Raw genomic sequence first — 27,114 nt, 5'->3', positions numbered from 1 at the left:
ATCTCCCAATTTCCAGCCACCCACGCCCTGACAGCATCCTTCCTCTCTTGGCACAGTTTTAAGACACTTGTGATGGCTAATTTACTGGGGGATTACTGGCTGTTCACCTTCAAGGAGAGCAGGGGTTTTGCCAGTAACTTCAGTGGAAAATGTTACCTACAGTCATGTTTTGCCTTAACACTAATAGAACAGACAAAGCAGAACATGGGCTGAAGCCAGGCAATGCCATGGCTGTTTAAAAATTCTGTCACCTGTTGATTCCTACTTCTGTCACACCAGCAGCCTATCAGCGAGCTAAAGAGTGCACTTCTTTGTGTACAAAATGTCAAACTCAAATTCAGAACGCGCAGCAATGGCGGGAAAGACATTAAATGAAAATAAAAAGTCAAAAATCACTGGAGAATCTGTGCTGGGCAAACACGCTTTCTAACGAGACCCAAAGAACCACCCAGAATGGACCCTTTTGTTGGGCCTGAGCTGTGGCTGCTGGGTTGCTAAATCCTTCACCAATATTTAAGCCTCGGTAAGATGGGTTCTATTGTGTTTTCCAAAATTTTTGGCTTCACTCTCATTTTTTTTCTATCAAATACAACCTTGAATACAGCTTGCAGAAGTCAACATTCCCAGTCTCTTTGTCATGGAAAGAAATATTAAAATGTGTAGGGATAAAGAATAAATTTGAAGTTTACTTACATCCAGATCTCCTTGCAAGACACACAAGACCTTAACTGAAGCCAGTGTGTGTTATGGTGTTTAGACACTGCTTTACAAAGCACAGAAATGCACTGAGCTGTAGTGAAGTGGGAATACTTTGGAAGAGAAATTCACCTGCTCTCTAAATATTTTACTCAGTGGAATCAACTTTCTTTGTGATTAACAAACATTTGCTCCCATTATTGCCCAGAAGATAAATGTGCATTTATAAATTTACAGAATTATTTACAGAATGCAATATAGCTTCAACCTGCTCCTTGGGTATGAATCAAGTGGGGGAAATTCATGAAGTCAGGCACTTTTTAAAACGAGAATTATTTTCAACAAATGCCAAAAAAAAAAAAATCCAAATTCCTAAACACCTCTTCATGATATTTGTATTTTCAAGACATTTACTATTCATTTGACCAGCTTACTATTTAAAGCCCTTTTCTCATCTTTCATGAACTTTATAACAGAGCAACACTGAGATTTAGCTCTTATTTATTGCCTCTGTACACCTTAAGGAACCTAAAATAAATGGTGACAAATTGATGGACAAACAGATGAAACTAGTTTTGAAAAAATATTTTTTGACACATAGATGTATATATACACGAGTATGATACAATACTCATAAGAATATGGTCTTAAGGTGATTTTAAAAGCATGAAATATTATATGATTCGGGGGTATTACAACTATTTTTAAAATCAGGACCTAAACCACCTTTCTGCCACATCACTTTGTGGCTGTAGTTCTGATGTCTGTTGGTATTAAGGGCAACCCAAAGGGCAAATGTCTTTCATAGTGCAGTTTATCCATCTCAGAACCCCATAGAAATCTCTGTCTCATCTCCCATGTCTCATACATAGCCCAAGCAAGAAGTTCCCTGAATAAAAGGAGTCACCAGATGTGGAGTTTTCTGGTTGCTTTTCACTTCTGGGGCACAGCAAAACAATTCTGATCAAGGACATGCAATGCAGTTATTCTCAGTAGAGATTCTGCAGCATTAACCAGCCTTGCCTTTATGACTTGACCATCTTGAAAGTTTCTTTTAAAGAGAAATTTATTTACTGATCTGTATAAATCTCACGTGCACAAGTTGAGTTCTGCATTATTTATTTATGAGAGAAAGGCAAAAGTTCAAAAAAGCATTTTTAAAGAGTGCTCTTATCCTTCAAAATTAAAAAAAAATTAACTTTGAATTATTTGATAAGCAGCAAATAAAATCTGTTACTCTGTCCTGGAGATAAAAATTAACCCATTAAAAGAAAGTTTAGCACTGAAAGTGGAAGTTTCTACTTGACACAGAGATTGCATACAGCACTGTTACAAAGTCTGTATTCTGTGTGATCGCATCTTTTCCCCCACTCCCCTCCTGATGATGTAGTAAAATATGTCTAAGATGCCACACGGGTTGGTATTTTATTACAAGAGGTTACTGTGAGTAACCAGAACCCACTCCCGTTAATTATGGCATTCTCATGTGGGGCTTGCACAGGGCTTGCACAGGGGAGTGGATGCAGGAACTGATCCACTCTCTTGGCATGGGACTAAGCCTCAATTTATGCATTGCAGTCACTGATGTGGGATTCACCTTGCTGGGAACAGCTGCCAAACACAACATTTTCTAGCAGGTATGAGCGACACACAAGAGAAATCCATGGCTTCCAGACCCTTCAGGTACTCCTGGCCTCTTTGTATCCCTCATATTACCTCTCCCTCTGCCACTTCACATCAGTGAGGGATGGGAAGCCACTGAGATTTGTTTCTGTATAAGAAATGGAAGATCAGGACAGTAATTGGTTGGACAGTGTTTGGAACTGCTCAGATGAACAGGGACAGCAAAATGAAGTGACTCCTGCAAGCTCACAAATCTTGCTGCTTTCAAGCTCCCTCAGACTACTAGAAGCTGGCAGTTAGCTCTTATATTGACAATGCAGGGTTATAAAACATACATTAAATGTGATTGATTCTTTAACAGTCTGACATCTTCAAATGTAATGGAAACTGTGGTCAGATTGGTATATATCAGCCCTTAAAATGAAATAATTCTGCCACTCAACCCAATGTTTCTTTTTCTCTTACACTTCTTATGTGTCTCATCTTTTCAAAGAGAGTCTGAAAAAGAAATTATCACTGCCTAAGATAATATGCTCATTTCTCTATGTAGGATTTGCATGCACTTCTATCAAGTTCTACCCATAATATTATGACACACAAATATTACTCATATTTCTAGACTGAGTGCTAGAGCTTCTCTCAAATCCAGATAATATGTCAAGAACTGACTGCCAACAAGCCAATAAATGACTGCCAACAAGTTCCCTCTTATCCTTTTAAAGTTACTGCTCTACAGATGCTGATACATGTCACACATGGTTTACCCACTGAAAGTGCTCAGGACACACATACCAAGCTGAAATTTTATGTTGCTTCATTTGCAGCTGTTTCTACCGATGATTTACAAATCTGAAGACAAATAGTGGTCAGAACATCAACATTTTGTATACACAGAAAACAGCATTTTCACCTAAACATTGAACATATCTAAAGAAAGTTGGGGCAATAAGTAGAAAAGCCTAAATTACTACTTTTTTCTCAGTAAAAATGGCATGGATATATCTACCTGGATGAGGTTATAACTTTAAACACAACTACTTTCTTCTTTGAAATCAGTATTGAAAAACTATATTGCAATTGTAGCCATACAAAATGTTTATTATATTACAAATTATTTGTACACTATATTTTCACTTTATCATTGCTTTGTGCTCAGACAGTATAAATATTACAGCATGTTTTTTCTTTCCCAGGAATGTCCTTACTGTCTTGATATAATCTTGCTTTATACTTAAAAAAAAAAATACAGAAACATATTACAAACAGGATAAAAAGTCATTATGAATGAAGAGTGTAGGATGGTTTTCTGAATAAAGTGCACCACAATGGTTTCAGAGTGATGGTTCAGGAAATATTCAATCAACTGCACATCGTCATAATAATACCCAAAAAATTAACTTTGAAACTCTGACAGGTCTTCCTCAGAAGTATGAAGAGTACTTTGTTTAACTTTACTGAAATGGTTTTTCTTTCTTGAAGGCTATTTAAATGCTTTTGTCTGGGGCTTTTGTGTTTTCTACAGACATCCAATTCCTGGACAACCCTATATTTTCCAAAATTTTTAGTTACCAGTATGGCACAATGTAAGATTCATCATGTAAGATATATGGGATTTTACCCTCACACCTCTTTCAACAGAACTATTAAACTGCTAAAATTTAAGAATGGGAACAGACTTACAAACAAAGTGTCCAAAAGATGCTGTTTATAACTGGTATGCCCTGCTTCCTGTGACTTTTTTGGGAATACATCGTTGCATTGCCCTTCCCAGCCCTATGGCTTCAGCATGCCCATCCATGGGATCTGCTTCCACAATTCAGCCTCTGCAAAACTGGAGTCTAAGAGAAATTTTTTACACAGTACATTTCACTCCCATTGCATAGAAGGGCCCATTTACTGACAAGATTTGGCTGGGCTCCATAGAATGATCATTAAATAACTGAGATAATAAAGCTGATGCACACTGTGGCTGACACAACTTGGCATAGGTTTCACTTCCCAGGTTAGGTCAAGCCAGCTGTGAACCAGCTTTGGATAAATTAAAGTCAGCTGCTCTTCCATTACATCTGCACTTAATGTTGCAGTGATCCAAACGACTGAAAAATAAGCAGAATGTTGTTCAAGAGGCTCTAGTGATATTTGTTTGTAGAGACAAAGCCCAATGGAGAAACTCAGCCTTGCCCTCAGTGAGTGAAACTCCCACTGAAGCCAAGCAGGGCAAGACTTTCTGGGGCACACTGAGTTTGGCCCAGGATTTTTCAGTTGTTATTCTAAAGTGTGATGCTCTTGGGCAGCTATTAATTAGACACAATTTGGCTGTGTTGCATTACACTGATAAGATCGGTATTATCTGGCTGACAGGTAACTGAGACAGAAGTTGATCTTTACTAGGCTTGTATTTATATGAAAGATTGAGTTTCTTTGGTTGTTTAGTATCCAAGTCACCCAAATGTATATTTGTGTACTCCAGACATAGCATGTTTACACTGATCATTAAAATTATCAGGCTTTTTTTCTTTCTTTCTTTTTTTTTCTTTTTCCACTTAGTTTATGGAAATTTTCTGACTATAGCAGACTAGTCACTTATATAAATATACAGCACATATATACATAGAAATTACAAAAATACATTTTATTTATATCTGATTTTAAATAATAAAAATGAAATTTCACATTTATTGAAAGATTAATTAGCATTCCAAAGGCTTCTGCAATATTTAAGGTGTTGGAGCAGAAGATGTCTGTATATTTTAGGATAACTATGCATCACAGTCTTGGGGTTTACAATATAATTATTAGGGGAAAAAAATAGTTCTGCTTTAAAAGTTTGTGCTTCTTCAATTTCTTCTTCTATCCCCTATTCTAGTCTTCTCTCTCCTTCTCTCAATTTACTGATGGCCAAAAAGCTAAACCAAGTTCCCTTTCTCACATCAGTTAAGACCAAAGAAACTCAGGGAAGTGAAATGATCAGACAAAATAGTAATTGAGGATAACTAAATAACCTACTTAAATGAAGGACATTACCTTTAGTTCCAGTTGACATCAAACACACCCAACACAACAAATTTTGCAACAACTTCAGTTCCTGAAGCCATTTGCTGAAGGAACTGAAAACAATTGTTCATGATCTCCAAATAGTTTTTACAACTGCAAAATATTAACCACTGTCCCATCCAACTGGTTTGATTTTCTTTTGGGATTGGATTCATACCACAGCGCAGTGTAACAATCAGTGACCTTTATCTTACACAATATAAAGTCAACATAATTTCTGGCAATGCTCTCTTTTTCACAGAACATTAGTGTTTTTGTTAATCCATGTAACTGTTAACTTATTTACATGTTATTATAGTAATTAGGTCCTCTACATTCAGAACTTCCTGGGTGCGCATTCACTGTGCCACTGTAAACTCAAAATCAACCACAGCTTCAGGTAGCACTTTCTGGCATCACATTAGTAGATAGCATTGTTAAAGAAAGAGAAAAAAGCACTGTGCTGAACAGAAGTTTTCTTGTCCAAGCAGGTGTATTCATTTTTCCAGGTTGGAAGGATTTAAAGGTCTCAGGTTTACCAGCTTCACATGCATTCAGAGAGAAAAGCCTGATTATAGAGCAAACACGAATAACCTTTTTTCATTTATCTTGGAAGCTTTTAGCACCAATATCCTTTTTGGCTCTCCATGCATTGTATTCTGTCACCCCAAAAAATTCTCCTCTGTAACTCACCAGTGGCACTGAGGGACAAGGTAGCCACCAATTATCAAAATGTCATTCACCTTCTTCACAATCCTCTCTTCTTTGTACTGTTAATAGGATGAAGAGACTCAGAGCTATTTACAGGACTTTTATTTGTATTACTTAATCATGTTGAATTCTTTCGGTTTGCATACAGTCTCTGGAATGAAAAGCCTGAATGACTCTGCTCTGCTGAAATCAGCACCCCTTACACAACGTCCCACAGCAAACAATTCCCATGGCCACTGCCACACCGACCGCAGCCTTCAGCAAACCGCGTTCTGCAGGTTTTTTCTCCTTTACTCAACGTTTTGACATGCAGAAGTTCTTTTCAGCAGCTCTGTCTTTGGGCCTGTGAACGAATCTATGAGTGGCACAGACACGTTCAGCAGCATCTCTAGTGACAATGGGTCATAATACGAGAGCTAAGTGACAAACAATTGCATGTGGTCGATCTCATCCGTATGAAACAGTTTCCTGGCAGCTTTTCCTTAGCTGGAAAGCAGAATTGTGTATCTCCAGAGTCCTGTTGCTCTGCTTTAAGTCATTTCATAGTGTTGACTTTTCAGACAGATTAAAATGCCATCGCTTTGGCACAATTCACAGAAAGTTTGTAGCTGAAAATTAAAGGAGTTATTTTCTTGGCTACCCCAGGTCCCAAGATACAAACACTGTGCACAGAAGATATTAGACCTGGAACTCAAACATATCTGTTTGCTTCTTGGCCAGTTTGGCCACTTCTTCCCTTATTGCCTTGACAAGGGCAGCCGTGGAGATGTTGGTGAGCGGCGCGTCAGAGGGGTCGTTCTCCGTCAGGCTCTGCTGGGAAGCGGCGGTGGATGCCAGGGGCGCCTGCTCCAGGCTGGGATGCAATCCCTGCTGGCTGTACTGCCGGGGCAGGCGGGACGGCGAGTTGTGTTGGTAGCGTGGCCTCGGGTAAGCCTCGATGTAGCCAGGGAGTGGAACCTGAGGAGAATTGCAATTACACTAAATTATACAGAACAATCGATCCGCGGTGCCACCTGCCGGGTACCGCAAACCTCCCCGGGCAAAGTCAGGTGTGACAGAGAGCACCAAATGAAGGGAATGCAAACCTCAGAATTCCAAGCTTCTTACAAATGTCTATCCTGGCATGTGCCATTTATCCACATGTCAGTGTCCCAGCTGTTTTCTACCAGGAAAAACACTGCACGTCCTCATTTATCATCACCTCAAAAAGTCCAAGGGAAAAGGTTTTTCTGAAAGTTGGTCTCTGCTTACCAAACACTTTGGTTTTAAACAGACAGTACGACTATATTTCAGGACACCAAAAAGCGAAGAACAGAAAAGCAGAGCTCTCTGATTTGAGCCACTGCAAGTCAGCCAAGTCTCTGGTCTCACTGTTCCTGACAGCAACTCACTGGATGCAGATGACAGGGATAAGCTCAGGTGTGCCAGCTTGGAAACTCAAGACTGAAAGGGATGCTTGATTGCTCAGAAGTGTCAGGATTTCTGGCCATGTTTAACGGAATTACATGAGGGATTCATAATTTTTGTAACTTCACTGATTTCAGCTGAATGTTACACCAGCTAAAACTAAAATAATAACATAGGCCTTTTAGTCATGGTGAGAGATTAAATTTCTTTCCCAAATCCATGAACCACAACACCAGTCTTTATAGCACTCAGAAGACTTTAATGCATCAAATTAAAAATTGTATTTATGATTTCCAAAGGTCTACAAAATAGGAATCTACAGCCCTTAATCCTGAAGATGGCTTTATATTTGAAGCCTGGCAATCAGGATTTACACGTCCTCCACACAGCCTTGGGTATCCATCAAATGCTAAAGAGAATGCCAAGCATGTTCAGTATGGTGTGATGAGACAAATTGATATGAAAGTGATCATTAGATGCAGGCACCTCTGTTTAGTTTTCAATAGGCTCTGCAAAATGATTTTACTAGAACACCACATGAACAACCACTAGAGGCCACCAGGTTACTGCTTTCACTAAGCAGCAGCCAGCAGCTTGGAAAATAAGTGCTTTGTTGGATACAATTGCCAGGCCCCACAAAACTTAGTTTTTCAATACTTACCATTTACCTCAGAGAATAATATAGTACAGTAATTAAGCTTATAAAATAATTCTTTGTTTTCAAATCTCCTGTTTCCTCTACTCCCTTGTTTACCGTCTAGGCTAGTAGAAATGCGTGAAAAGTAAAGAATCTTATAGTTATTAAGCCTCTGTTCTTAATAAATGTTAGAAAATCTTGGGAGAGTGATCAAGATATAATCTAGCGACTCACAAAGCAGAGCACATCCAGAAATTCAAACCCCATTACTAAGAAAACCTGAGTTCTACTTTAGGTCTTTTATTCAGGCTTCCTGACTGTGTCATGTCACTAGTTCTATTACTAGTTCCTCTAGTGATGATTTTCAAATGAAGACAATCTCTTGACAGATTTGCACTCATTGGGAGATGCAAATTCATCATCGAAACTGCAGTGGTTTCTACATATTTACCCCTTCTGCAAAGCCACCAGAAGGCTGAAAATCTGAGTAACAAGGAGTTGTTAAAGCTCTGCCATGGGTAAGTGAAGTTAACAGAGATATTTATTCCTTTGAATTCTGTATTGCCATGGTTATTTTTCAGACAGATGCTCACATCCCTCTCCATTCCTTTGCATAGGGTGAACCAGCACTGAACTGCTCTTCCCACCTCTTTCCCTCTAGTTCCACAGGACTGCAGTCAAGAGTAGGGATACAAAAGGGAAAATGAAAGGAAGACAAGTAAAATCTCCTTATTTGTTTTGTGGCTTTCATCCTGCTCAGAGAAAAAGTTTAAAATGATTGCTAAGATACAACAGGCCTCCTGGATTTAAAATGTCAGAAAGGTTAAAAACACACACAAAACAAATAAACAAACAAACAAGCACCAAAACAGCAACAACAAAGGAAAATAAAGTTTTTTGTGCTTTAAAAGGCAGCTCTGAGAAGAAAATTTATACCACAGCATCACAAGCCTCCAGGTGTCAGAGACACATCAGCAGGCATGCTCAGCTTGCAAATGAAGAGCTTTTTTTTCTGACAGTTCAGCTTTCAAATTCAGACTTGCATCTCAAAGTCACACTGAATTCTTTTCCTCTCAGGCATCAGGAGCAGCAATAAAGACTTAACAACAAATAGCTGCCCTCAGGAACATCTATATGACTGTGTTGTCTCTTGCATAGCTGCTCAAAGCAGACTTAGATTTCAACTGCAATTCATTAAAATGTTCTGTGTATGATTTGCACAAGGAAATAGAATCTGTCTCCCAGGTTTTTTAGCCAGAGTGGTTCTGCATAAATACCAGATGTGAGCTGAAGCAGAAGAACTGATCTTTTTTTCCCTAGTGGAAGAAAAGCCCTACATTTGAGAAATTGTTTCAAACATGATAAACTACAGCAATTCATTTTAGGATGTTTCAACTTCAATTCTTTGAAATGTAGGTTTACTTTGGGCTAAAAATTACATCTCTTCCACTCTAGGATTGTGCAATTAATTATTTAATCTATGATCTTTCACTCCAGCCTTTAGGAGGACTTGACACACTGAATAGCAGGGCTGCAGCAGTGCTGGGAGCCAAGATTTGGGAGGCAGGCTGTCTTGAGAGAAGCCTCCAGGAGGGAAAGATGCTCCCCCCGACTTTCAAACAGGGCAAGGTCACCTTGAGAGTCTGCATCACCTTCTCCTGATGTGTCTATCCAAATACTTAACCTTTCTTGGGAAAGAAAAATGACATCTAACCCACCAACTTTAAACAAGTGCCAGGCCCTGAACTGTTGGTGAATGATTCCACCCTCTAAACACCTTGCTTACAGTTCATGTTATAAACAGCTGAAGTATCTATGCCCTCTCTTATGGCTTTTCACTACTAGAGATTATTCCCATTCAAGGAAAAATTATCCTGATCAGATTCTTTGCAGACCAGTGAAGAATTGCTTCAAACACCTTCTTGTGCAAAGCACAGAAAATACAGGTAGTTAGAAAAGCAAAGGTGCTTACAGAGTCTGCCCACTGCCCTGGCAACTCATTCTCTCCAGCATAGGGCATCCAGGCTTGGTTCCTGTATGCAGTGGGTGGAGTTGGGATAAAATAGCCTGTGAAGCCAGGTCGGTTTGCTGGAATGGCAAACACTGCTGGTACCGTATTTCCTGTGAAATAAAAAAAGAGTAGACATCATTAATAGCTGAGATTTTCAGTTACAAATCAGCAGACAGTGCTTATGAAACATGAACTCCATGGTAGCTTGTTGGTTATTTGGTTTGTTGTTTTTGTTGGGTTTTTTTTTTTTGTCCCACCCTCTGACTAGAGCATCTTCATAATGCTGGGAAATATTGGAGAAGGCACAATTTGCATTATAAACATATCTAGCTTTCAGGTAAAGAGTCCTTAGGACTTGATCCTTGTGCCAAATGATTTTCATCAAAACTTTGAATCTTTAGAGAAAATGCCCTTTTTCCTCTTGCATTTCCTTCCTTGTATTCAGTTTTTAGCTGTTGTTACCAAGGGTTTCAGTGTAATGCATCTTTCCTTTCACAGTTTACCCAGTCTTTCTTAATATCTCTAGGCAAAAAAAACCTACAAAAATGAGTGACTGATATGTTTAACAGGCTGTATTCTCAACAATTCCATCATAAAACTTCAATGCTTCTGCAAAAAATACCAGGGTTCTACCTGCCCATTTCCTTTGCCAGGAACAGCCTATGACTGCCATAAATTACGCAGCTACAACTGAAATATTTCCAGGAGAATTTGTTGATTCCAAATCTGGTTTATCATGTCTTGATTAAGATGCATGCATAGGAATATCCAGGAAGCCTCCTATTAAAATCCCACTATCACACTCCAAATTGTGTGGAAGGAGCCAGCCATCCTGGCATAAGTTTCAGCCAAATTTCTGGATATGGTTATGTCTGCTTTCAGGTAGGGTTGATTCCTGTGGCTCACAGAGATGCAGAGCACAATGTGGATCTTGCTGCAGCTGCAGAGATTATCCACAGGCTGTAGATGAGCTGTATGGAAGACCAGCATACAGCATTTCCTAACGTGTGCATTTCCTAAGAGATTTGCTATCATAATTCCAGGTATTTGCCAAGTTTGGAATAGAATACAAACAACTTTCTTGCCCAGTTAAGTCTTCCTTCCTCTAGCATCTATTTATATGCAAAGACAGACTCCTGCAGTGAACCATCACCACCACACTGCAGGCACGAAATCCTCATCCCTAAATCCTGGATAGGAGAGCTGCATATCATCTTTATTAGTAATTAGGGGTTTAGCTTATTCAGTTATACTGCATGGATATGTATTTTACTTTTCAGATTCACAGAATATAGCAAAATAATATCATTTATGTAAAAGCAGAAGAGGCACTAAACACTTTAAGAGCACAACAAAGTTCAACTCAAACATTTTCACTGAGGAATGGAAGCACAGTAACTTTACACAGGTGGGCAGATTCCCTGTACTAGAATCAATGCAGAGAAAACACAATTTCTCTCCCTTCCAACTCCACATCATTTGAATATTGCTACTAATTGCTCTCAGTAGCTATGATACCACTATGCTGACAAAATCACAAGACATAGGCTTTCCCCTGAAATCCGTATAGAATATAATTGAATTTGCATCAATTACTGGCTGCTTCAAATATCTGTCCCCCAGAATGTCATTTACAACCCTGGAAGATTTTTTCTCCTGAACAATCTACCAGAGGGTTTTGCTGCCTGCTCTGACAGATGCTGGGACATTGCATGGCCACATGCACAGAGATAGAAAGACTCCACCAGTGACATCTACCCCCAATGCAGTCTCTACAAACCCAGATATTTACAGTTTCTCAATGATCTCCCATGCTGTCCCAGGCCAGAAGTGCTATGGGTGCAATCAGGGCGTGAGAAATGGAGAAAAATATGGTCTGCAGCACATTTTTCTCTAGAGCAGAAATGCATCACCTCTATTCCAATTCTCCAGCCACATGGTTTGGAAGGAAGTTGGCTAAGAGAAGATGTGAGGTCAATCCTCTTGCTTTCCAGGTCATAAACAGCACAAGAGCTGCTGTTTTAAAGGGATTAGCAATGCTGGAAATAAGCATTCTTCAGACAAGTACAGAAAAGAAGGTGCTGGTTCTGTATGGCTTCTACACCAAAACACTCTTAATTTAACCACAGCAAAAGGAGCTACTATTCAAAATGAATATTCAATTGGCTGATGTAATACCTTATCCTAACTTATTATTGCAACATCCTTATCTTAGAGCTGATGTTGGGCTGCATGAGAGACACATCAGGCCATTACATTCCAAATCAGCACCTGCAGAAATGCTTCTCCTTGTATTGAGGCGATAAAAACTTATTTTCATATCAGAACGTTCAAAACCTTGTATTATAACTGCAGATTCCTCACAGTCCTTGTCTTTCCTTGCCTCTATTACAGCCTTTTGTAGCACCTTTCATATATGAAAGTTTCTTCCAACTACTCCCAGAATTATTCTGGCAAACTCCACAATATACACGAAGGTCACTTTGTCTCTTCTGAACTGCAGCCATTCTTCTGTAGTAGCACAACAGACAGCAATAAAATCTCCCCATCACTGGAACCAATAAAAAAGTGTATCCCACAGATTACATTGCTGCACACATAAAGAAAGAGGTCTCGGTAGTGTGGCATATTTTATAGCTTGAAAAGTTTTAAAATTGAAGGCGTAAGCGTCTGCTTTTTTCAGGTACTGCGCCATTTGCAGAAGCTATGACAATAAGTGAGAGGAGAATGGATCCTTCAAACCTACTGTATTTAATTAATTGACAACACATTTGCATAGCCACATTATTATTCTCAGTAGATGATGTCAAAGACAATGCAGATAACTCTATTATTTCTGACAAAGCTGAGAAAGAATTTTTTATGTCAGATTAACTGAGCAATGTCTAACAAACCTACAAATTTCAAAGCTTTTAACTGATGTAAAATCCTTTTGAATTTCATAAGCTCTTTTCCATAAGTCTTCAAGAAAACATATTTTGCCAATAAGAAGCTATTTCAAATATTTTTCCAGCTAAATGTAATCCAGATATTATCAAAACGGTACATCAGCTTAATCTCATGATTAATTCAATTAATTTATATATACAATTCCTATCAAAAGGACCAGGAACTGATAGCCTTATAAAACTGGGACATTTAGATCTGAAACAAGTTCTGCACCTGGGCAGAAACCATATTCTCCAAAAAACAGGAAGGGTGGAGAGCTAACAGATTACCTTTGGGTGTGCAAAAGCACCACTGCCTTATGTTTTGAAGGAAAGGAGCCACGTACCTTCAATTTGCCCTCCAGTAGCCCACTGTTGTGACAAGAGTAGGGGTGAAGTTTCTCAAGAGGAAATAGGGAGTCATAAAACTCATCCCACAGACAGGTTGGAAAACCTAAGTCTCTCACATGCTATTTTTATGTCCACTTGTTTTTCTCCCCTTTCCTGACACACGAAGCAGAGCAGAGAGCCCTTCAGCCTCCTTCAGCAGTACAACTTATTCTATTGTACATCCTCTGTTTCCAAGCATTTGGATTGATATTCTTGACTGATAAAATATTGGAATGATCCAACTCACTTCTCCCCTCAGAGCCCCATTAGCTGTCTCTCCCACTTTGCTTTGTTTGTACATAGTGCAACACAAACAAGTCAATCAGCAGCCCAAATACTGCAACTTGTTTTGCCACCAACACCCTCTATATGCTCCCTAAAAATTCTACTGGATTTTGTAGTACAGATGAACAGTTTTACTGGGTTTTATTAATTCAGAGTCCTGATTAGTGAGCCAGCAGAATGCTACACTTGAACAGAGAACGTCTAGGACATTACTGCTGGATCTTACCTTCAGAAAAGGCCATTTCCTGGTGCTTCTGCAGGATAAGTATTTCACAATGCAGTAGATGCTGCATTTACAAAGGGGCAGGCAATCCTTTGTAGGTCTCCTTCAACTGCACCAGGGAAAGCCCCACCTAATACAGCCTCTCTTCAAATGATCATCCATATTTGCTATATCACATATATTCATTTATATGCAAAACAATTTCTAAGGCTCTCAAAGATGCAAGCTGGGTCTGCATTATTTTTTCACCTGAGTGAAAAGCTGATTGATCGAGTGGACCAACAGACATGGGAGCTCTCGAGCCCGGTGCAAAAGCTGTCTGATCATGATGGGGGGCTTGATCTGCTCCACTGGACTCAGGTATTCTCACTTTGCTGCCAATATCTGATGTAGACCTGTGGGTTAAGAAAAAAAAAAAAAAAACTTTTGTCATTCTGGCCTACAGATGTAATTTATGGCCACATACATGCCTATCAGCTACAGCAGGACAAGCCAGCTAGGAGCAAGCTATCCAATTTTTCTCTGGCATGACAGAAGTCTGGAGAACAACTGGAGGACAGGAAGTCTGGAGAAGTTTGCAAACAACCACTTTACCTGGTTGCTATTTCACCAAAGCACATTATTACCATTGTATAGAGCCTTTGCTTGCTGCTTCAAATAAATGCCTGGGAAATACAATGCTAAAACCAGAGCTTTACCATCATTCACCAGAGCTTTGCCATAATTCACCAGCACAGCCTACAGACAGTGTGTTTGACAGGATATTATACAGTAGGAGATCCTTATTGTACAGAACAGTAACTACACTTGGAATGTGCTAACATCTCTGGAAATGGTGTGTCCCAGTTGCTCTAGAGTTAAAACATCGTGGATGAACAAGAATATGGCAGCATTCAATATGCCCATATACTGAATATTTCAAGGCAGTTCCAGGACCGTAAGCAGCCACTTGGAAATGTTTCCCTTGGCCTCAGCGCTCCACAGCTCTCCACAGGGCTGTGGTGCCTCAGATTGCAGCTGGAACCAGGCAGTGCCTAACCCAGCACTGAGGGCTACGTGAGTTTCCCCACCACAGAGGCACAGAAATTCCTTGAAATGCATTTTATGGAGTGCCTTCCTGCGAGGAGGAGATGAAATGCACACCTATTTGGCTTTGGATATGCATACATATCTGAGATATCTGGTATGAGATATCTGAGAGCTGGGCTGATATCCCCAGACTTTACTGAGAAGCACCTTGCACTTCATCCCTCTCCTGCTGCAAGTCGTCACAGCATAGACAAGCAGAAGAATGGTGGTGTGAATTATCTGCCTCAATCCAATACACCACTGTGTGAGCTGAGGCAAAGAATGCTTTAAAAGAAACAAGAGCCTGCATTTCCTGGTTTTATTGACACCAAGTAGCTAATAGAAGAGAAAATTCACTGTTATTTCCTTTTGTGTTAAAATGAAATAAAACCAGCATGTTTCTCATTTCATGAATGTATCTTTTTAAGTGCCTTGTAAGTGCCCCTTCAGGGTTTGCCCCAGTTCTTATTACAACAGTGGGGTTTGGAGACCATACCTAAAATAAAATAACAGATAAATACCTCCTGAGAGAGGGAACAGCCACAGGGCCCGTTCTGGGAGGGACAGGAGGGGGAGGAGAACCCATTACCATCTCAGGAAGCTGAGAAAATCTATAAGCCTGTAACAGAGAAAAAGAAATAGTTTCTGAAACACCAGTCGATCTCAGTCAAATTGAAAAACAGAAGAAAATCAGAAATTAAATACCTGCTCCATGTGCCAGTCAACAGCAGGAAACGTTTTGTGGCATCAATAGCAATTGCATTTATTTGACAATTTACAGTGCTTTGGTGATTTTAGAATGTGGAAGACAACCTGAACAAATGAGCTCAGAGACAAGATGAAGTCTAATTAAAATGAAATGTATTAAGCACTGTCTCTGTAACATTTGTAACCTGCTGGCAAAGCAGATCTGTTGTGCTTATGTGAGACTCAACAGCTGCTTTGGATCATGGGAGAAAGACCTGAGTATTTTCACTTTCTCCAGGTAAAAAAGTATTTTAAATATTCAGGAAGCATCCTCAGAGCAGTGTGTACTGCAGTGAAGCCTCCTGTGAGCAACCCATATTTCAACCTCTTCCTTTTAGCCTTCAAGAGATGAAAAGACAATTTTTCACAAAACCCCCAAGTTCTGTAACTTTCCAACACAGAAACAAAAGCCTCAAACAGTTCTGAAAAAACAGGCTGATCCAGAGGAACACCAGACCCAACCCACAGCCACAAAATCAAGCAACTTGCCCATAGTAATTCTGAATTTCGTCACCCATAGATATGAATGAGGAGTAATTATGTGCATGTGCTATGCACATGAGGAGTAATTATGTGCTAAACCCATAGCACCCAAGAAATCATATGTAGGACAAAATTTTCCTCCTACATCCTTTGCATTGCTATAGATTAGAGGCCATAATTTTTCCAAATATACTTAGATACAGAGGAATGATATCTCACTAGATGCTTCACTAACACTTCTCGTAAACACATCATAGGTGGGGGTTTTGCTTTCCTATTGGTTTTTGTTTAATTGTTTGGTTGTGATTTTTTTTAAGATTATGGTTTACATGATGATGCTTCAGAGCAATGCACAGGATTAAAGGTAAAATCAGAGCAATTACAAATAACAAATTTTGAGAAGGCTGACCACTAGCAAGACACTGGCATTTTGACCAAAAGAAATGGAGTCCAGTGGTCCTCTAAATTAGAAGTATCTGGTTTGGGCAGAAAAGCTCTTCCACAAAGAGCAGAGAAAGTTAAAAACACATTACCATGGGATGAGTCACACTCTATCTGCTGCCCAGAGAAAGAGCCTACAGGATTTACATGATTATTTCAGACTTACCACCTACATTTGGGGTTGAATTTGGCAATATAAATCCCACACTACACATCAGAAAACACTGTCTTTCAGTAATCATCTTTTAAAATTACACATTTAGACAGTATTCCAGATACCTTCATTCTCAAATACCTGCAAAACTAGGTTAACAGAGGAAGGTAGTGTATCAAACACTGATGTGTCTCCAAGGGAAAAGCAATACAGACCAAGCAGCTTTCTCTCTCCTCTCACTGCCACCCCCTTTAAAGCAGGTTAGAAACCCTCAAAGGCATGTCTCTGAAAATAATTTTTCTTTCATGCCACCCACAAAGTCTCCTAATATTTACTTTAACCATGCTACATGATATTTAAAGAATTTCTACATTTAGGTGGGGAAAAACAAAAATCTAAAAAGGCAGTTGTACATTTTTTAGCCAGGGGTTGGGAACACTGATTTTTAATGAAAGAACTGTAAGGGAAAAACAAATGTTATTCGCATCAAAGAAAACCTCAATTATACTTCTCCTAATAGTGCTGGAAGTGCAATGGTCTGCAATGCCTCGTCTGCATCTCAAACGCTGGCAGTGCTCTCACAGGCTGACTGAACACTCCCTTCTGGCTCCACAAGCCTTTCATCCCACATCTTGCTCTCAGCATGCATTTGTGCCAAGTATGAAATCCTTTTTATTCCCCCTGTTTTAAAGGAACAGCACAGGAGATAATGTTTTGGAGTGCAAAGTGACTCCAGACACTGTTTAGCAGGGTAAGCAGAGACTCAGAGGTAGATCTGGGTTTTCTCATATGTGTTGTGCTTTGGAAAATGGACATCAAAGGAGGAATTTTAAGGGATCGCAGTTCACAAATATCCTGCAACTTGCACTGAAAATTTCGGGGGAAAAAGCAAAATAGAAAATCTAAGCCTTTATTTTGCTGCTTACACGGGAGATGAACAATTTTGAGTGAGTGGCAATATTTTGCTAATAGCTTGGCAGTGAGAATCCTGTTTAAGGGAAAAATCCTGTAAAAAGATCTGCTACACCACACTGAGGAAGAGTCTGTCCAGAGGGGACAGGAATCATCCCTCAGTTTCCTGAGCTGCCACACACACCTAGATGGTTGTGGGAGGCAAATCCAGTCAAATTTCTAGAATTTCTCCAGTGGGTTGGGGCATCAGTGCTCTCCTGCAGACAACGTATAAATGGGAAGAATGCATTCAGAAGCTAAACAAAACCAAAGTTTTACTACAGAGGGCTGTTATAGATTTTTATGAGCTCTTAGGTTCTTGGCTAACTGGCATGATTGCAGAATTAAAGTCACTTCACCATTGTGAATCCAGTCAGAGAAAAAAATAAAGATAAAACACCACCCAGCTGATTTCACAGATTTGCCTATTTTTACTCTTCAAAATGTATTAATCCTTTTAAAAGAACCTCTTGTTCTTTTGCCAAGAAAAACCCCAACCAAACAAAAACAAACAAACAAACAGCCCAAAAATCACCAAAGCCAAAAAAATCTTAAGAAGAAAAACATTCTGCATGGGTTCCAAACTCTATTTTGTAGTAAAAAGAAAACTTGTGTAATACAAAGACTATTAAAATCACTGGCAGAAGTAATCACACTTGAGATCCAGGACAGACTGCACAGGTAGCAGAGCGCAGACCCCATGCCACCCTTTCAGAAAGAAATGCCAGTGAAGTAGTCTATTGTGGCTAAAACACTGACAACTTAAAAAGCAAACCAATAAATAATTTTAGAAAGTAGGAAGTGCATTTTAACAGCCTTTAGGCCCAGAACAATAAACCCTCTGGAGGATAAAGTCCAGCCATGAGTAGACACTTGCACCATTCTACAACCCACAAAATCTAAGGTGCCACCTGTCAGGATGGAGGAAAGAAAAGATAAATCATAGAATGGTTTGGGTTGGAAGGAACCTTAAAGATTATCTCGGTCCAACCCCCCTGCCATGGGCAGAGACACCTTCCATGAGACCAGGTTCCTCCAAGCCCTGTTCAGCCTGGCCCTGAACACTTCCAGGGATGGGGCACCCACAGCTTCTCTGGGCAACCTGTGCCAGTGCCTCTCCACCCTCACAGTAAAGAATTCCTTACCCATATCCAATCTAACCCTGCCCTCTGTCAGTTTAAAGTCATCCCTTACTGTCCTGTCACTCCCTGCACTTGTAAAAAGTGCCTCTCCAGCTCTCTTGTAGCTCCTTTAGGTACTGGAAGGTGCTCTGAGATCTCCCTGGAGCCTTCTCTTCTCCAGGCAGAACAATCCTAACACTCTCAGCCTGTATCCACAGGTGTCAGAGACTGAAACAGTTCATGCCTCAAACATTGATATAAAGTTTTGTTCATTATAACAAAAAGTGTATGAAGAAGCTATAATCAAAGAAGCCTCCCTGAAGATACCTGGACTAGGACTTTCGACTGAGTCAAACTACTGAGATTAGGTAAAGGGAAACCTATTGTTCAATCATCTCAAGCTGAGGGAAAGGTATGCATACACAAAGGCAAAGCCACCAGCTGTGCTGAGAATCATCCCTGGCTGAGTTTGGGGTGGGGGCAGAGTACAGCTCACAGAAGCCAGGTTGACACAAACTGGCCCAGCTGTGGAACCCCCAACCCCACAGGCCACATCCACGGGACTTTCACGTGAGAGGCATTTGAGGGGGAGTCACAATCCATCACAGACCCCCCAGAGTGCTAGGCCTGGCACCACAGGACTGCAGGTGATGCAAGCAGGGTCTGCTGCAAGAGACTGCCCCTCCCCTGGGGGGACATGCCTGGACATTGCCCCTGGCCTGAGTGTATATTAACCCATGGCATTCTGTGCTTTTTGAGGGGACCATCCCCACCAAGAAGGCCAGCTGGAGAGGATCAACGTGACATCGTTGGGATCCACGGATGGTGATATTTCCTTTCTCCCTCTTTCTGTCCCCCCCACCTCTTTTCTTACTTCTCCTTTTCTCTCTTTTCCTCCCTCTCTCTCTCATATTTACTATCAAATAAAACCCATACAATTGACTGGCATATGGTCTCATTTGCACCTTAATTCGGGCAGAGGTATTTCCAAAGAACCTTAATATTTGAATCATAACAACAGGCCAGCACACAATAACTATAGGCTAAAGCAGAAATTTTGCAGTTAGTTTTAATGCTACATTTCCCTAGCTGCAATATTCAAATATTTTTACCACCTCCCACTTACAGATTGGTCTTGGGTGAAAGTATTCTGTGTTGCCTTCTAATTACAGAAATATCTGTCTCCTTAAATCTCGCCATAGGAATTTAAAGGCCAGTTTCTTTGTTTATTCATTGAACAATTTAACTTATTTGATTATTAAATTGCAATCCAGGAATAATGCAAACCTATTGATTTGGCTTTGCCTTGATAGCTGTCCTGTTTGATACTAAGCAGCAGTTACTGAAAGTGGCTGAATTTTGGTAAAATACTCCCACTTTACCTCGGTTAAATGAAGGGGAGCTGTGAGGAGGTAGATACTTTACCAGTCACTCAGGCTGTAAGTGCAGCCTGTTTATGGTGCTGGGTCTCACCTTGGAACCCAGAGCTCTGTTACTCTCACTCCAGACTGAAGAGGACAGATGGGAACTGGTCCAGCCTTGTAATGGGGAGCATTTTGTCCCCTGGTCTCAGCTCTCTGCTTGACTCAGCTGAGCAAATTTCCAAACCAAGGCACAGCTCTGGTGATCAGGCTTGTGTCCCATGCTCAGCTCTTTAACTCCATCCACCAGTCACAGCACACCAGCTGGATGCCAAGGGCTCAGCCAAGTGTTACTCATCACATTTTTGTAGGCTCCAGAACAACAGGGAGAGTTTGCATTTCACTGGCATTTCTCTGCCAGGAGAAGGTGTGAGCCCCATGTGGAGGAATCCTGTTCTCACAGGTCACCCAATGGGCAGGCTGGCATTCCCTCACAACAGCTACAGATGATTTGGGTATTAATGTCAGCAAGTACAGAAAAACCCAACCAAACAAATAAAAAACACACAGAAGGCCTCAAAAGGGAGAAGAGAACTGAAAAGGAAAAAGAAGATGTGTGCACACCCTGGAGAGAAACAGAAATCTTTGATGGTGGGACTAACCAAGAAGTTGACTACAAAAAATTAAAGATCCACAAGTTGGGGGACACCTGAAGAAACACAGAACTGAAGAGTGGTTTTGGACCCCTCAGCACTTGTTCCATTTAAGCAGGCAAAAAGCTCTTGAATTTTCAAAGATGAAATTTTCTTTTTCAAAGTGCTCAGTATTTTGAATTGTAACAGCATTGTTGATGTTGACTTTTAATTGTCACTAAGAATTGAATTTTAAGGCACGGCAAAAATAACTAATTCTTGGTTTGCTGAGGTAACAAACATCCCAGTGCACAGGTACCTCTCATCCCCAAAGTTGGGGATATTTGCAATTACAAACCTCCATCCCCATGAGAATAAACCAGAAAATGAGGTGATTAAAGCACAGTACATATTCATGAATCTGATATGCAGAAAACTATGAATTACCAGCCCTTGTCCAAGGCCCAGCAGTCTGTGCCTATCCTAATCTGTGGCAATCAACTATCCCCAGGGAATTTAACACTGTTTTCAGAATGCTAGAAAGACAAGCAAATGATTAAAAATCCCAAACACAGATGATTTAGGAGACTAATAAGTCTCAGAAAAAAAACAGAAAATCATTCACCATAAAAACTATGGCTATTACATTTTTTAAAAACCTCTCACCATATAGTATTTTTTATTTAATTTTAGAAAGATTCTTTGAAGTGTTGAGGTAATTTGACTCCCCATTAGCTGTCTCTTAAGCTTTTAATCAAATTCTAACCGTAAAATATGATTATATGCTGTACGAATTTCATCAGACCAATTTCAAAGTGCCAGAAATAACCTTTAGCATGATTTAATAGCACCAACCAGAACCTTTTCAGGCAGTGCCACTGGCTTTCAAATATGTTCAAAATAGTTCAGAAGCACAATCCCTGAATGTATTTTTTATTGTCATGGAAGGAAGTCATAGTAATGGTTATTTTGAACTGAGGACATTTTTCTGCATTTTCTTCTTATTCTAGGCAGAGTAAGGGACTCAATTTGAAATACATTTTTCACTTCTTTTTTTTTTTTAAATCTGACCAAAAAAAGCCTTAAAATTAACAACTTTTTACACTGGTCTGGTTTAGATTTGTATCTGACGTATAAAAAAATACGTTGTTGAGTTTCACATTTCCATATGTGGGAATTCAGGGGCAGTTTCACACATGAGGGTGTGCACAGTGTTAGTGTGACTGCTGTCTAGACACCTACAAAACTCCATTAACAATTTCCATCCATGGGTTTCAGTTCTTAATTCGTGTATTACTTCTGTGAGGTAAGGACATGTTAGCTGCTTGAGGCTAGAAAATGAAGGACAAACTGAGTTATAAGGTCAGCCTAGAGACCCGTGGAATTAAATCTTCTCTAGAGTCCCAAGCCAATGGCTGTAAGTGCAAGATTGCCAATACCAGCCCACATTTCAGGTTACTCTTCAGTGACAAGCCTCTCCAGTGATGCAGAAGTGTTGGTGCTCCACACCCAGCCGCCAACATGGTTATTCCATAAAACCACATTGCTTCCCAATATGCATTCACTGAATAGAAGGAGACATCCAAACAAGTTTTGGATCTGTTAAATAGCCTGGAGCTTAGTGCAGCCTACTCTTCCAATTCTTAGTAAAATTTAGACAAGACAACCTTGCTGCTGAAACAGAAACTGAGTCTTTCATAGTGTATGTGTGTGGCTCACCCATCCTCCCATCCTATACACATACACCACACTACACACACTTATTTGCTCTGAGCATCTGGTTTTAAGCATGTAAATGGCACTGCTTTGAAGAAAACATGACTCAGACTAGAAACACCTTTCTGATATTCCAGACTACTAAAGAGAAGTTCTATTCTTTCAATTCTTAGTACAACTGAGACAAGACAACCTTGCTGCTAAAGCAGAGGTCGAATCACTCACCCGTCCTCCCATCCTATCCATATGCACCACACTACACATAATTATTTGCTCTGAGCATCTGGTTTTAAGCACGTAAATGGCACTGCTTTGAAGAAAACACGACTCGGAGCAGAAACACCTTTCTGATATCACAGAGTAGTAAAGAGGCGCTGCACTTACGGGCCTTGGCAGGCTGTACTGGTACACCTCTGGCCTGTAGGTGGGCACCCACTGCACTCCGGCCCGCGGCCGGCTCATGGTGCCCGGGGCACTGGTCACCACCTCGGAGTAGGGCAGGTGAGGGGCCGAGCCGTAGGCGTCCTGCCTGGCCTGGCCCCCGTGGCCAGCAGAGGCCAGGCTGAAGGCCTCCTCCAGCAGCATGTGCATCTGCTGGCGCACCTCGTCGATGGAGGGCTGCGAGCTCAGTGTCGATGTCTCCGAGTGGCCCTTGGCCTGGCGGGCCCGGCTGTAGTTCCGCGGCTCGTTGACACGGTCGACGTTTGTTTCCTCTATAAGTTCAGGCTCGGTCTGTTGGGAGGAATAAAAGTATGTGTGAAAAGCTGTACAAGACAATATTTGTGCTGTAACATGTACAAAGTGAGGAATTGTGACAGCGTGGAGAAATATTGGAAACTACATGACGCAAGAGAGTATAATAGCCTTTTATGTTCTGCATTGTTTGCCAGGAAAAGTGGCAGGGACACTCTGTAGCAGATTAAATTGTCAGTGACTCACTTAAAAACAATTAGAATTAACGTCTGAATTCTTGTCTTAGTTGTGGTATCAATGGGAGTGCAACTGTGCCAGGAAGAGAATGGTTCCCTAAATAGTGCTGTCACTGTGAAGGACCCCTTACAAGGGACAGCTTATTACAGCTAGCGAGACTGAAATTCCATTGTTCATCCTCTCACATTAAGATTTCCAAAGAACTAAAGTTCAGGAGTTTTTCTGAACTCCCTAAAAATGACACCACAAACTCAGTCCTGCGCCTTGCAGAGAACACCCTGGCCCAGCTCAGGTGTCCTACCCAGCCCCAAACAGGAGATACAGAGATATTTATGCAAAGTTAACATCCCTGGGAGTGGGCAATGAAGCACACATTCCAATGAACAGAAGGTGCTTGGGCAGCTTCACTTCATGGGTTACTCCTAGGGTGATTCCTTCTGCACAGATAAGTACAAACAGAAATCAGCTCCCTGATTTTTTTGGCTGTAACTCCATGACAGAAAACAATCATCACATTGTAAGAAGTTGACGGTGAAATACCACATTTCATCTGTATTTTGTACAATCAGTTTTACAGCCCAGGGTTTTAAAAACATATATTTTAAACCAGGAACTGATGGCTTATAGTTCTTTAAATATTAGTAAAATGCATTGACTACGCCAGGATAACTGGGTTGAGCAATAGGATATGTACCTGTTCTATATATAGTGTATGGTTAGAACTGTGCTAGTGTTTAAAATAGCCATAAATAAAAGAATACAACAGGATGTTCTTATTAAAAATTCCAGCACTGTCCTGATCATTTGAGTGTTCTGTAGCTCCTAGTGTGGTATACATTTTCCCCATTTAATAGTGCTTTTCTACACCTGAATAGATTAGCAGCTCTGCCCCCAAGCTTTAGCTACAGGACAATCATAATACGTATTTCTGCCTTTTCAGAGGGAAATATCAAACTGGTTTTCTTCTTCTGTTCTCAGTCACTCAGAAAAGAGTTACACTGCTAGTGAAAACTGACAAAAAATCTAAGTAAAATATTAATTTACCTTCTCTGCTTTAAGTACAGCTATATTTTGTATTTCATGAAAATACAGCAGGAAGGGAAATTAAGATAACAATTAATCATTTGCATATTAGAATTTAATCATAATTTATATAGCTGTGGTTATATAGTATATTATCTAAATTCAGAACCACAAACTCAAATCCAGGCTTTCTAAATGGTATACACATCAGACTGGGGGAGGGAGAATGTAACTGCACAAAATTATCTTTAATGGAAAAAGTTTGTAGGAAATCTTGAACTAAATACTTTCCCTTAATTTTATTCCTTCGTATTGATTCCACTGTTGTTTGTGTTGCTACAATAAATAAAAATCAGGCATGTTTTGGAAGTCTGACTATAAAATGCAATGGTAGTTTGTATAAGTGCAGCCAAAGAGCCTGTGAAATCATAATGTCCTGACTGGGTGATTAATAACCATGGCTCTTCTATTTGCTCATGCCTGTAAAAATGTGAGTGGAATCCCACAGCAGACCTATTAGTACCCAAGGCTGAAATAAATCAGGTTTTCTACTACAACTCACCAGTGAAGCCATTAGACCTCTACAGAATGTTTGAAATACATCACATGTTTACAAGATGCATATTAGCGGCCAGCATTAAGGCAGCTTTGATTTATCAATATAAAAGCTGACATGAAGATTTTGGAGGAGAGTAATAATCATTTCTTTTCCTCATATTTTAAAATTTATTTCAATTCATCCTATCACTTTCTGAGGTATACCATTTGCTATCCTACCAACTCAAACACATAATTATCATAAATAGAGGCCACTACACATTAAATGCAACTGTTAGAAAAAAATCTTACACAGTTATTGTATAACAGAAGGCACTAGAGTTACATCAAGAAGGCAAACAAAATCCTGCAGTGACAGACAGATTTTATGCACCTCTGGAACAATTCTGCTGCTGCAAATATATCAGTAAAATTCTTTATCTGACCATTAATCTATAAGGTTTTGGATGCATTGCGTTAATTTAGGTATATCAGAAAACTTATGCCAGTGAATTATTTTGGATACTGAGCCAAATTATTTTTGGATTTTGGATACTGATCCAAATTATTTTGGATACTGATCTCTCAGACACATATAATAATATAAAGATTATTATAATTATAGTCTTGTTTATTATAATTATAGTCTTGTTTTGGTATATTATATATAATATACCAAAACAAGACTAAATATTTTCTGCTCAGGTTTAAAGCTCATTTGCAGTCTAGAGGTTCTAGAGTCTTTCATTGTGGAATTTACTCCATGCACAGTTGTTCATGAACAAGTTGAAAATAATAAACATATTAATAAAGTCTCCTTAATCTAATTCCTGGGTGAAAGTGATAATGATGAACCCTGTTGGGATTCTTTAAAATTGAAAGCGAGGTACTGTTCAATAGTAATTCATTTATAAAAGACACTATAAAGGCAAATAATATACTGGAAACATCAAACAGTAGAACATGCACTCCAAAATAATACAAAAAGCTACATATTCCATGTGGACAAATATAGAATATTATAACATTATCCTCATACCCTTACCAGTTTTTAGCTCTGAGAAACAGAACCATAATTCAGAGAAATATCACAAAAATAATTATAGAGAATGAAGTATTTTTGGAAAAGTATGAACGAAGTATTTTAGAAAACCATTTAGAAATTTGTTATTGAAGGGAAACTTTATGGTTGTGCACATGAGTTTAGCAATTCTTAAGGAGCTTTCTTAGAGAATCTGGGAGATCTCAATCTCTTTTCTTTAAAAATTTAGGATTATTATTGTTGGGAAGATAAACCTCTGCACATAACCTGGGTGTACTGGTAACAGCTAAAAAAAAAACCTTATTTTTTATGCTGGAAAGAAAGTCTCATGACATGAAGGTAATACAAACTGTTTGATTCATAAATTTAATTATTTGGCACTGCTTATAAAATGTAAATTTCACTATTCTTTGGCAGGACTTGCTGCTAAATAACACGCTGGGAGGAAGAGGTTAGCAGGAGTCTGAGAAGGCTGGAACATTTAATATGACAAATTGGATGTCAAAATCGGTACCAGGTGTTACTGCATCAAACAGCAAGGGCACAAGAGTCAGCACTCAAACCAGCCCTTTCCCATAGCCCTTTCTCACCCCATTTCTCAGAGGTCACATTTACAGAGGTGTTTTGCTGCACCCCTGGTGAGATCCAAGAATTCCCTGCACAAATCCAGCCCTCAGTGCCCACCCGTGGGTATCCTGGGAGACAGAGCCTGTCAGACACTCAGCACAGCTCTGAGGAGCCTCAAGCAGGAGCGAGGGACCAGCCCACGCTGCAGGCTGAGGCTTGGCAGCTAAATTTCAATATCCTGTCCCATTTTCCTGGTGGCATTTCTGTGCTTTCAGACGGGAAATGCATTCAGAGCTGGAAGAGGTGCACTGCAGTGAGTCTGCAGTGCATTGGGCAAAGGGGGTTTATGTAACTTATCAGTGAAACACTGTGCCAGGGACAGGTCGCCCGACTGCAGC

At 40.0% G+C, this 27,114-nt stretch overlaps 1 protein-coding gene across 1 annotated transcript in view; it reads right to left on the bottom strand.

Moving 5' to 3' along the window:
* Positions 1 to 3,390: 3,390 nt before the first annotated feature.
* KIAA1549L (KIAA1549 like) overlaps positions 3,391 to 27,114 on the bottom strand; it is a 122,661-nt gene continuing 98,937 nt past the window's right edge. The window contains exons 17-21 of the mRNA XM_085063807.1: positions 23,002 to 23,349; positions 15,533 to 15,630; positions 14,193 to 14,338; positions 10,080 to 10,228; positions 3,391 to 7,020 (exon numbers count right to left, since the gene is read on the bottom strand). Coding sequence (XP_084919933.1) covers positions 6,742 to 7,020; positions 10,080 to 10,228; positions 14,193 to 14,338; positions 15,533 to 15,630; positions 23,002 to 23,349 — 1,020 coding nt within the window. The 3' untranslated portion in view covers positions 3,391 to 6,741. The remainder of the gene's footprint in view (positions 7,021 to 10,079; positions 10,229 to 14,192; positions 14,339 to 15,532; positions 15,631 to 23,001; positions 23,350 to 27,114) is intronic.

Source organism: Lichenostomus cassidix, chromosome 5 (genome assembly GCF_008360975.1).
Source record: "Lichenostomus cassidix isolate B80296 chromosome 5, HeHo_3.0, whole genome shotgun sequence".
Classification (NCBI taxonomy): Eukaryota; Metazoa; Chordata; class Aves; order Passeriformes; family Meliphagidae; genus Lichenostomus; species Lichenostomus cassidix.
Note: the sequence above shows the minus strand (reverse complement) of the source record. Positions and strands in the feature narration are given on the sequence as shown.